Below are 12,182 nucleotides of genomic sequence, written 5' to 3'. Positions count from 1 at the left end.
ATAAGGAAAAGGACCCGTGGTTTCCGCTGGCCAGTCGTATGTGGGATATACGTATGAATGACAGGTGTAGTAGCCAATGACAAGGTCTGAAACGCAAGCGTTGGGTTTCAGGGCACAGGTTCATTTGGTTAGCAAGCACATGTAGCTATTAAAGAGTACACCAGCAATATCAGTGTTAAGTCTTTATGCATATGTTCATAATAATGATTATGCTCATTGTGAACCTTTGATGTAAAACAAGAAATATTATTCAAATCACACAGAATCGTAAGATTATCAGTCACATCATTCATAAATAGAAAATGCCACAAGAAACTAAAGAGGGTATCAAAGGTCAATAAAAGGTCACATTGTGATCAAAATACAAATTGATTGATAAAACCGACCATGACATGAATAATTTTATTTCAATATCCCGCCATTATGTAAAAGTGAAAGGACAAATACGGGCATGTTATTGAGTTTCTTTAACCTAGTGGCAATATCAGAGATAAAACGCCATAAAATGTGATAAGATAACAACAAAAATAGTGACAGAGTGCAACAAACAGAACACAATGACATCGATTTTATTAATGAAAGATTTAAAAAATAAAATGAGACATAGAAGGTTATATTTTTAAGATTTCAACACTATTTCAGTGTAGAAATTGTAAAGGATGGTGACTTCATTCCCCGGATTATCCAGTCCCAAGGGTTCTTAGAAATGTAGCTATTATCTGGCGTTTCCTTGTAGGCTGGTGTCAATGAGACAAAGAGTAGCTGGACACAGCAACACATTAACCTGATTACTGCTATTACTGCTGCACAGGTTGGTAGGTGAACTTGTCTGCCATAAATCTCCTTATTTGGACAGGCTGAGTGCTTTTACTGTTAGAACCATGATGTCAACATGCAGAGGTGGGTGTACCCTGCTAACACATCTGGGTGTGGTGTCTAGCGGACAAGGCTGTTTTTATATTCCTCACATTTCTCACATCAATGGGGCCCACTAAGCTGTGACACAGCACCTATATTTAGATTTGGGCTATAAACTCTCTGGCCCACAGCCTACGCTTTGTAAAGTTCAGTCCGAAACAGCACCAGACCACTGAGACACTGTTTTAATTCAATCAAAACTGGACCACATGACTGGACAGTTATGGAGACTTTCAGATAATATAATAATTTGATCAATTCAAACTTGAAGAGGATATTTCACTAGATATTTTCTAATAATAAAAATTATCACATGGACTGTCTCATGTCACTTGGGCCATAGAAAATATACATAATATACAGAAATAATTTCTCATAACTTTTACCTCTAACTTTTTGCCAGCTGGGAATTTTGTGTTTTCTAATACCATGAATAACTTATTGTTCCCATTAAGTACATATGAAGTCAGCAGCTCTCTTCCGTTTCTCTCAGCAGCTTCTCATTTATTTTTATCTGTCTTATGAAATCGTACTATGTGTTGTGACTTTATTCTAAAATCAGAATTCTGTTGCTTAATAACTTGACATTTTGTTTCCATCGGGCGTCTACAGTCCTAAACGTTTCTTATAGCAGTTACATTGTCATACAGTGTAAGCTCACATGTTTAGTTAAAGTTAACAGAGGTCTGTGTATACAGTGTCATTCCTTCCACAAAAAGCAGAAGTGAGGTCATTTCAATGAAATTCAACAACTGTACAGGGAAAAGAGCTCAAATGCACTGAACTAATAATAAGCTGAAAATAGATGTCACACTGGTATCCTTGAGTTTCAATGGACAAAATCAGAGTGAGACTTGGATGAAGCTTTATTTAAAAAGAAAAAAACTGACTCAGGCACAATTACAGAAAAACTGAGCACCCAATATGAGAATTATGATCATGTCATTCATAAATATCTACAAAATCAAACTGAGATAGGACTCAATATACAACATATACTGTACAAAATAACATACAAAACCTGACAGACTCTTTCAGACAAGGACGTGTTGTTCCAAGCGTTGTGTATCTGGAGGAGAACACAATCAGTGTGGGTGTGAAGACGTCTTTTACTGCTCTCTAGGTGGATTTTAGGCCAAATCACATTCAGAAATCTCCTCACGTTTCACAAAACACCCAGACCTGTGACAGAATCCTGTGTCGCATACACACAAATCTGGTCAGCACCTAGTGTCCTCCACACACAGACACATACTCTGACACATCCAGCCTGTGTTTGCATGTTCTGAGGGTTGCACTTGGTGTCTGAGTGTAAAAACAAATGTGTGAAATTGTCCTGAATTGTATACTGCATGCTGTGGGGTCAGGACTCGGCTGGTGAAGCCTGGGTCGGTGCTCCGTTGCGGGTACGGAGCTGGGACTGGGCTATGTCGGCCAGGGCGCTCTGGATCTTCTCCAGCAGCAAATCTCCACGGTAAACCACGTCCTCCAGACGAGCCGCCGCGTCGTGGTTCTCCTCTTCCAGCTGCCGCAGACTGGCCGCCTGGTGAGAGGCCACAGCAGGTCACATTCACTGCTTTTTACACATTTATGCATATCAAAATGTGGTGCAAACAATCCCTGAGCTTCAGCCCTTACACTAACAGCCTCTGTTGCAGCCTCTGTTGCAGCCTCTGTCCTAAAGCCTAAAATGAATGTAATTGAATGTCCCAAATGGGAAAACTGATTAAATATCAGCTTCAGAGTGTGATCAGCAATTGTTGGTCCCTGATATCATCCATCAGCAACATATTTCTCTGTGTAAAGGTACTTTATTAGTCACATATACAGCTAGTACAGTGAAATTCTTTCTCTGCATTTAACCCATCCCTGAGGAGCAGTGGGCAGCAGCGCCCGGGGACCAACTCCAGATTATGAGCCAGTGCCTTTGGTCAGGGGCACTGACTGGAGGATTAACCTAGCCGACATGTTTTTAGTGGTGGGGGAAACCGGAGCACCCGGAGGAAACCCACGCAGACACGGGGAGAACATGCAAACTCCACACAGAAAGGCCCTGGGCGGCCCGGGATTCGAACCCAGGACCTTCTTGCTGTGAGGCAACAGTGCTAACCACTGTGCCACCGTGCCGCCGTGTGGACTGAGGCTTTGATACTTAATAATACACAGTATTTATATAGAACCTGATTTATAATCACATTGACTCCACAGAGACGCCCACCTCTAATGCTACTAACCTATCTTTTTTTTTTTTTTCTAAAGTATATTTTTCGGCTTTTTTGCCTTTATTTGATAGTGATGACAGTAGAGATAGACAGGAAATGGGGAGACAGAGAGAGGGGGAATGACACGCAGGAAAGGTCTGCCCGACGCGGGATTCGAACCGGGGACGCCTGCGGCAAGGACTGTAGCCTCTACATGGGGCGGCCGCTCTACCCACTGCGCCACGCACCGCCCCGCTACTAACCTATCTTGATGATGATATGACACTAACTGCATCCCTCAGCAATGATAACACACACTACGAGTAGCTTGAGTCTAGTTGTTCAAACAAAAAATCCCTGATTTAAGGAAGAGTTTACCTCGATAACAGAAAACTTTTCTCATACACAAAAATCTTACATTAATTGTTGATTTTTAAAGTATACCTGCAGGAAACATATTTAATTGATAGATAGGAGAAAATTTAACACATTTTTGCACAAGTTTAGGCACCTGCCTAATTTGGACATCCTCTCCTCTGGCAGACATCACAGCTTGTGAACGCTCCATTTTGATAATTTTAGTAACATCTGTTTTTTTCTAATAAGATCAACTTCTTAGTCTGCTTAGTTCTTCTCTCCAGTCATTTTTATTGATGCAAAATGGGATTGTGAAGCAAACACGTATGCATGTGACAAACTGAACTGTTCATATTACATACTAGCCCAACTTATTTAAATGCCAACATGTGGACTGCTGCACTACGACAAGAAAAAATGTATAAACAAATGTTAGATTTAAATGTGGATGCTGTTTTCCGTATATATTTCCCTGATGCCTCCAACAGCACTATCTAGTGGACTTAACAAGCAATTACTACTACTACAGTACCAAAACCTTCAATTCACATTTGCAATTTATATAATAAAAGATCAATACTTGGCGTCCATATATCAATACAATATATTGGATGCAAAATAGTGCGATACTATGTTTACTCTTGCACATCACATCAAGTTGTAAAATATGCTTTCGCCATCTTGCAACTACAGATTCTCAATGATATTACAGAAGCCTGACTTTTGTAATGAAGCTAGAGGAAGTTTCCCTCTGATGATGACTCGTACTGACTGTTTGGTATATTTTCATCACCTACCCTGCTTTGTAGCATCAATTAGCCTCATGTTCAGATCTAGTCAAGGTCTTAGGAGTCAGAGCTGATCATCAGCTGACTGTTCTGGTGGCAAGCCTTGACCTTACATGGCCAAATGACTTAATGAAGTTGTCAGACTTTGAAAGTAGGAGGCTGCACAAACTGTTTGCACATGATGCAATTAGTTGTCTTTCTATTTTTTAAAGCTCAAGAAATAAAGCAGTTGAATTAACATTTCAACAAATGGACGTTTTAATGTCTGACTGCTTCAAAAATCAACCATGAATGTCAATTTCCCAGCCATGCTAAAACATCTGCATACAACTGTAAATGTTGTGATTGTGTTTGGTTACATTTCCTGAGGCTGCAGGTTTATGGCTAGTGTCTAAAACCATCTTTTAATTATCAACAGTAGTAAGTCAGTCATAACAGACTTGAGGCAAATAAAAATAAACACTTTAATTTATCTCTACATAAAATTATTCCGGATACTTATTAGACACTAACTCACATCACTTTTTTTGTATGAACCATTTTTGTGAGAATAAAAAAGTAAAATAAATAAACATACTGCATGTTTAATAAGTTCATGTGCAAATTTCAGGGATCATCAAAATGATTATAGTTGTGTGTATACTGGCAGCATCCAGACTACCTCCGATACAAAACTAGAACCTCAGCCTGAAAACACACTACATTTATTTGGTTGTTTATTTGATGCCTGAGATCAGACGTCACTCTGCTTTTCATAGTGAGGAGCTGTTGATGTGGAGGCCAGCTGTACCTGCCTGCACCTGGCTCCCTCTACTGGCTCAAAGTCAGACATGCTACCTGGGCTTTGGTGTGTTCATCTGCTTAAGTAATTCTTGTGGGTTCTCCACAGTAGAAATGTTTCCTTGAAGACAAAATATGACCAGATGATCTTAAGTAATAATTGTGGCAATTGTGTGTGTGTGTGTGTGTGTGTGTGTGTGTGTGTGCGCGTTTGTGTGCTGACCTGCAGAGCAGCTGTGGACTCCTCACTAGGCAGAGAGTCTATTAGCACATCCACATCTTTGGCTGTTCTGGCTATCAGGGCTGCAAACAGCTGGGCATACTCTGGACAGAAAACACAGACACAAAGAAGGAGGTTCACTTTCTTGTCACGCGGCACCAGACATCAACAGCAAAAGAGCATTTACTTCTAATTCAGTTTAATAATATAAACTAAATGCATATAATGATAAATCAATATTTCTCTCATATTCCCATACGATTTTTGCAAAGTTAAGGGAAATCCAACAAGCTAATGGAAAATACTGATACTGATGTTAATTCTGCCGGTCAGCGAACGAGAAGCTTTTAAAGCCACCATACCATCATTTTTTTTTTTCAAAGCTGTTTAAAAGCTACAGTCAAGCCATACAGTGAATTAAAGGGAAAACAATGTGTCTCTCAACAATTGGTGGATTGTGTCATTCAAGAAATTAAGTCATATGGACCTGTCAAAGCTGCAATGTGGCATCTTGAAATTTGTGTAGTGGTAACATGACTTCAGCTGAAGTGTATATAAACCTTTGACTTCAAATGGACATTATTATTAATCTGTAGAAAGTGACACAGACAGGACACCGAAGAAAGAGAAAAAAAGGCATCATAGCTCTAAAAGAATGAAAGTAAAGCACCTTCGGTTGGGTTTGCGGGCTGATCCTTGTTGATGGCCGTCTGGATGTTACTGAAGGAGGCAGGAGGCGCACACTGCTGCAGGACGCCGATGGCATTACAGAACTGATCTGCAAGCTGGACACAAAGAACACCAACAGTGGATCACAGATTCCAGAACCGTAGTTGTTGATTCCGACATGTTTAATGTTTAAAAGTTCTTTTCGAGAGTGTCCCATACAGTCTGAGGCTGACCTGGTTTTGTGACACAGGCCCCGTGCCGTTAGCTACCCAGTGGTGTAGCACTGTTAACAGGTTAACGTTACTACTGAAACAATGTGGAAACTGCGTCACAGGACTGACTCTCTACAAGTAACACAACCAGTCTAGTCTGGTTTTAACGTCCCTGTGTGTTGAAGTGCGCAATTCGTTTTCAAAACTTTAAAAATTTGCCTTACCGAATTAACAGCGTCTTGAAGCTGTGTTAGCCTGTCCGCCATGTTTTCTGTGATTCAACAAAAACATCGCTGTCAGTATCGCGAGAACGTCTTGGTGGCGTAAAATATCGCAGAATTTGACGATATTTGGAAGCTTATGCTGGCTTATCATCGTTCTGAGCAGCTGTAGACAGCTCACCTCCAGACTCTCTGACCGGACAAGTATTAGACCCACGGGAGTGACATCTTCTATAATCTCACTGTGTTTCTCAAGGACAGCCGAGCAGCACTGGAGCTTCTGCTTCTACCTGTTGCCCCTTGATGGGGACTGATGTTAGCCTGTAGCTAACGTTAGCTACCAAACATCAACAGGAAGCAACGGACTAGCGAAATTCCGATGTCTTGCACTTTGAGCTCCCCAGGTAACTTACAACCATTTATTCTTTAATAACCAGATAACAGTGTTGAGCAGTGTTTTAACTGGCAGTCGAAGATCTTATTTTGGTGTCTGGTTCTCATGCAGGTGTTGAGTGGACGACAGTTTTAACGTGGTTAGTAAGTCAGCTAATAAGTTAGCAAAGACTTGTGTTTGTGCGGCTGGTAATATTATGTTAGTCGCGGACACTTAATTGAATTAGAAACACTAACGTTAAGTGAGTAATTGTCTTCATGTCTCTTGTAGTAGTAATACAAATATGACGTACCAGTAACTCGATATATCACTTTGAACACGGTAACGTTAGCTTGAGCAAATTAGCTGACACAGCAGCTGTCATTCATGGTCACGAAGCCGGTTGGAACAGAGTGTGGTAGCATACAATACGTTTGTGGTTTGTAGGCTGGTAAATCATTTACTTTACTTAATTTTGATGGCTGTTTTTGAGTGTAGTGTTAGTTTGAACAGTGCACTAGAGGTGTACACATTGGGATCTTCAGTTTGTTTATGCCACTTGAGGTCAGCAGTACTAAGTGCTGTTAGGAATAGATGGAGTGAGTCACAGCATGCCTCATCTCAGCAGGAGTGAAAGCTTCTTTAAAATTCAAAGTGCTGGCTTATAAATAGTAACAGTGAGTGCAGGTGTTTTTCATCACAAGAAGTACAGAAGGATTGTGAATATATAATCAGAGAGGTGTAGAGAAACAGAATAACAGAGAACATTTCTCCCTTTCTAAATGGTAACTCTACCCTGTGTTAATAATAGTATGTGAGAACGAAGCCCATTCCGCTCATTAAAAACCAGGCAGCTGTTCTCCCTCGAATTTGTCTTAATGATGACTTGTGTTTTCTCAGGCATGAACTGCACCTTAGAGAAAGTCTTGGCAGATGCCAAGTCATTAGTGGAAAGGCTTCGCAACCATGACAACGCTGCTGAAATGTTGATCGAACAGACAACATCCCTCAACAAGCGAGTGGATGCGATGAAACAGGTAGGATGTCATGAGAAGATCACATGTCAATGTTAATTTGCCTATTGAAGACTATTGATGAGAATAAGTATATGACTGAGTCTTTTTAAAAAATATCCTTTTCATTTGAGAAGCCAGCAACTATAAAACTACTTAGAGAAATTGTCAAAGGTTCTGGTTCAGCACTGTTTTCAACATTTAAGAAACCGTTTTGTCAATAATTGGGTTTTGATTTTGGTAATTTCTTGTTGGCAGTACCAGGAGGAGATTGATGTGCTGAACCAGGTTGCGCGACATCGGCCTCGCTCCAGTCTGGTCCTTGGAATTCAGCAGGAAAACCGTCAGATCAGAGAGCTCCAGCAGGAAAACAAAGGTTGGACTTCTTTGTTCATATGGATGAATGTTTTCCCTGGAAATTCAGATATTTGCTAAGACATAGAAAGTTTTTACAGGAAGAACTCATTAATTTAAAGGGATAGTTCAACATTTTGGCAAATTGGCCCCTTGCCATAATCCCTATAGTCATAGCAGTAGGTTCGTTACCTTTAATTGTCGGTGCAAGCTATTTTAGAACGGCGGAGCAGAGCCGCAAGCTGCTCAGAGCTACGCTATGGAGGCTCATGGAATTTCTTGGGTTTCCCTCATCAAACTCATCAAATACACAATCCAACAACTCCAAAACGCTCTGGTGGACAAGTTGTGACCTGCACATTCACCACGCTATGAGATAATAACAGAACGTTACAAGACAGAGTTGTTTTCGAGGTAAATTCTTGCAAATCAGCTGATGGTGTTCCTGTAAGGGGCAGTGTTTCAGCAAGCAGTCTCTGCATTTGCCTCGAAAACAACTTAGTCTCGTAACGTTCTCATAGTGTGGTGAATGTGCAAGTCACAACTTGTCAACCAGAGCGTTTTGGAGTTGTTGGATTGTGTATTTGATGAGTTTGATGAGGGAAACCAAGAAATTCCATTAGCCTCCGTAGCGTAGCTCTGAGCAGCTCACATCTCTGCCCCGCTGTTCTAAAAATAGCTTGCACCGACAATTAAGGGTAACGAACCTACTGCTATGACTATAGGCATTATGGCAATGGGCCAGTTTGCCAAAATGTTGAACTATCCCTTTAATCTCTGTGCGGGATGATCATACTGATCAGAGTCATTCACAATACTGTATTGCTAAATAAGAGATGTAGGTGTTAACCACAGCAAAAAGATGAGAAGCCTCTTGCAGTGCCGTCTGCTACACAAACCAAACATTTTTATTTTTCCTGCAGAGTTGCGGACATCGCTGGAGGAGCACCAGTCTGCACTAGAGCTCATCATGACCAAATACAGGGAGCAGGTGTTCAGGCTCCTCATGGCCAGTAAGAGGGACGACCCTGCCATCGTGACCCAGCTGAAGGAGCAGCACACCACGGTTAGTCGGGAACAGCTGTTGCTCTTGTCTAGTAACTTTGGATGTCTGGAGTTTTTCTATAAGATTTCTCTTTTGATGATGAACTGAATAAAATATCCTTACCAACATGTTCTTTCTGTTTAGAAGCACACGTGGTGTTTAATTGACGTATTTATTTATTTATTTGTTCAATTACAGGAAATGCAGGCGCATATAGACAAGATCAATGAGATGGCCTCTGTGATGCGGAAGGCCATAGAGGTGGACGAGGGGAGAGTATGTGAAGATGAAGAGAGGATTAAACAGCTGGAGGTAAAAGCAATGTTCTATCTTAATGCACTTAGAACTTTTCCAAATGTACAACAGCTTAGTCATTGTTCAGGCAATAGAACAAGCTGTTAAAACATAAGTATCACACCATTATAAGTGGTCCACTCTAAGTACACCAGGCCATTTTGTGAAAAATCATAATCACAATTGTTTTGGTCAATAATAGGATATGGAAATGACACAAATAGACAATGGACAGCACAGAGACAATACAGAAACCCAGTTTCCACATTTTAAAAAGACCAAGTCAAGTGCAATGCATTTGAGAAATAAATATGATAAAACATTTAAAAATGCCCAAGTTCCTATTACAAAAGATCTTAGAATAATTTCTTACATTTAATGTATTAAAAGATAGGATACATTTTTAAGAAACTAACTCAGTTACAAGTATCCTGCTTTTAAGAGTGCAGGCAACTTTTGTTATCCAGTACCCATTTCTAAAAGTTTATTCTGCCTTTCAGGCAGCCTGTTCCATTCTAGGTTTACTTGCACAACGGAGATGACAAAATAATTGATTTTCCCCAATTATACATATATATATATATATATATTTTTTTTTTTTTAAAGTATATTTTGGGGGCTTTTTATTGCCTTTAATTGATAGCACAGTGGAGAGAGAGACAGGAAATGGGGGGGGTGACATGCAGGAAAGGGCTGCCCGATGCGGGATTCGAACCGGGGCCTCCTACAGTGAGGACTGTAGCCTCAACATGCCCGATTAAATTAGTTTTGAGATCGTTTGGTGCCAAAACCAAAATCACCATTAAAATTTGATTAAATGCACAGCCCTGCCACACACCTGCTTTAAAACCTGTCTCCACCGACCACTTATGATCAGATTTCACTTCTCTGCTTTTTGCACATAATCAGGTATGCAATGTTTTTAGCCAACTGACAGATGGGTCACGCATGTCACAGTGTTAGTGTGTGTGTGTGTGTGCGTGCGTGCGTGCGTGCGTGCGTGCGTGCGTGCGTGCGTGCGTGCGTGCGTGCGTGCGTGTGTGTTGGATCGTGGATGCTTTCACACCTGAATACCATGTCTGAATTGGGCATAACTGGTGGTGCTTCATCTAAATGTATGGCTGTATATTTGTGTGTGTGTCTTCCAGCTGGAGAACAGCGGACTTCGAGAGCTGCTGGGAATCAGTCGCGAGGCGTTCCTTGTCCTAAAGAGAGAAGACGCATCAGAGAGCACGTCGCTGTCGCCGCTGCTGACCAGCGCTGATGTCAGCTTACGAAAAAGTTAGAGCCCAGGCCACTGGCCAACCCCCCCTCAACCTCACGCCCAACTGCTGCCACTACTGTGTACAGTATGTACAGTCTGTTGCCACATACCACTTCAACTTTCACCCCAAAGACTCTCCCAGAGACCCCCCCTCTCCTCCTGGGTGCATATTTACAGCATGATGCTACGGAGTTGAATCCCCTTCTGGTGATTCAGACACAAGCAGAGTGTGCTCATCTTTCTTATGTGTGTGTGTGTGGTTTTTTTTTGTGGTACTTCTGTTATGTTGTGTATTTGCCAGCATGCATGAACCTGTGGTGCCTGCAAGGATTTAAAGTGTGAATGAGTAAAAGAAGGGCTTGAGTCAAAATAAATCTGTAAACATGAAAGCGTCTCTTCTCATGACTTTGCTTTGAAATCGCAGCTTCCCATTTTTCTGGTTCTGTTTTGGTAGATTGCATAAGTACTCAACTTCTCACTTTCATCGCTCATGTTATTGTTACATAATATTGTCAACTGCAGCTTAAAAGCAGGAATAGAAACAGTGTCCAGCACACAGGATATTCTGTAACTACCTCTTCTGCTGCAGAGCTGTGGAAAACCAGAAGAGTCAAATTAGAATTCTTTCATTCCACTCGATGGTGTTTAGTTTACAGGTCCATTTCATTATAAAGGTGGATTACCATGTCTTTTGTAATCATAAAGCAGGTCAAGGTCCTATAGAAATAATTAACTAATTAATTTTTATGCCCAGTCCACTGAGAAGTGCACACTGCACACAGTCTGTATTCTGAAACTTAACCATAACCCTACCACCAGAAATATAAAATATAATGTATGGGACTTAAAATAAAATCAACATTTAATCCAAATGTGACTAATACTCTGGCAGCATTCTCACTGCTTTAAATAAATGACCTTGGTGTTGTGATTGGTTATATATATACATCTCACTCTGACAATATTTCCATGATCCACAGGGATCATTTGAGAGGCTGTGGGGAGTTTATAATGCAGTTTGCCAATGTAGCATGTCATTACAAAGACAACCTCCCAGTTATACCAAACATAAAAACAAAGCAAGAGGCTGCTGGGAAATCTGTGCTTCGTCCAGTCCATGGATGTATTATATTATCACATCTTATAATAGATCCATTGTCCAATCACATTCAGTCGTTGCCCTTCAGTGAGGCATGATGTCATAAGGATGTTGTCACAGACAATTTGGAAGATGACCTTCTCATCCTAGGTAAATTTTAAATACACTTCTAAAATCAACTCCTAGGTTTTACATGTTTTATAACGAATTTCTTCATTTCATAAAAGCCCTCAATCTAATGGAAAGTTAAAAATACCATTAAACTGTTTACTATTGATAAATATGATTTACAAAAGAAGCCCTAGCCTTTGTTTATTTATCTTATTAATTGTATACACATATGTGTATGTTTTTTTTTTCTTCTCATATGCACC

General features: G+C 40.6%; 2 protein-coding genes across 2 annotated transcripts; one reads left to right on the top strand and one right to left on the bottom strand.

Annotated features, from left to right (window-relative positions):
• Positions 1 to 1,766: 1,766 nt before the first annotated feature.
• On the bottom strand, positions 1,767 to 6,563 carry med21 (mediator complex subunit 21). The gene is made up of 4 exons (XM_085769819.1): positions 6,370 to 6,563; positions 5,935 to 6,049; positions 5,268 to 5,368; positions 1,767 to 2,461 (listed from the first exon to the last, which is right to left on the bottom strand). Exons 1-4 carry the CDS (start codon positions 6,409 to 6,411, stop codon positions 2,282 to 2,284), a joined length of 438 nt encoding a protein of 145 aa, XP_085625945.1. The 5' UTR covers positions 6,412 to 6,563; the 3' UTR covers positions 1,767 to 2,281.
• On the top strand, positions 6,512 to 11,098 carry fgfr1op2 (FGFR1 oncogene partner 2). The gene is made up of 6 exons (XM_085769818.1): positions 6,512 to 6,770; positions 7,640 to 7,776; positions 8,011 to 8,128; positions 9,030 to 9,172; positions 9,350 to 9,463; positions 10,594 to 11,098. Exons 1-6 carry the CDS (start codon positions 6,746 to 6,748, stop codon positions 10,729 to 10,731), a joined length of 675 nt encoding a protein of 224 aa, XP_085625944.1. The 5' UTR covers positions 6,512 to 6,745; the 3' UTR covers positions 10,732 to 11,098.
• The last annotated feature ends 1,084 nt before the right edge of the window (positions 11,099 to 12,182 follow it).

This window comes from Trachurus japonicus, chromosome 23 (genome assembly GCF_045865225.1).
Source record: "Trachurus japonicus isolate A0001 chromosome 23, Traja_1.0".
NCBI lineage: Eukaryota > Metazoa > Chordata > Actinopteri > Carangiformes > Carangidae > Trachurus > Trachurus japonicus.
The sequence above is the reverse complement of the archived record's forward strand: the minus strand, read 5'-3'. Positions and strand labels throughout refer to the sequence as shown.

Coding starts and splice junctions, on each gene's coding strand:
- med21 (XM_085769819.1), bottom strand. CDS start 6,411: ATGGCGGACAGGCTAACACAGCTTCAAGACGCTGTTAATTCG. Junction 5,369..5,934: donor GCCCGCAAACCCAACCGAAG/GTGCTTTACTTT, acceptor TTTTCTGTCCAG/AGTATGCCCAGCTGTTTGCA. Junction 2,462..5,267: donor AGTCCACAGCTGCTCTGCAG/GTCAGCACACAA, acceptor GCCTCTCACCAG/GCGGCCAGTCTGCGGCAGCT.
- fgfr1op2 (XM_085769818.1), top strand. CDS start 6,746: ATGTCTTGCACTTTGAGCTCCCCAG. Junction 6,771..7,639: donor TTGCACTTTGAGCTCCCCAG/GTAACTTACAAC, acceptor GTGTTTTCTCAG/GCATGAACTGCACCTTAGAG. Junction 9,464..10,593: donor AGAGGATTAAACAGCTGGAG/GTAAAAGCAATG, acceptor TGTGTCTTCCAG/CTGGAGAACAGCGGACTTCG.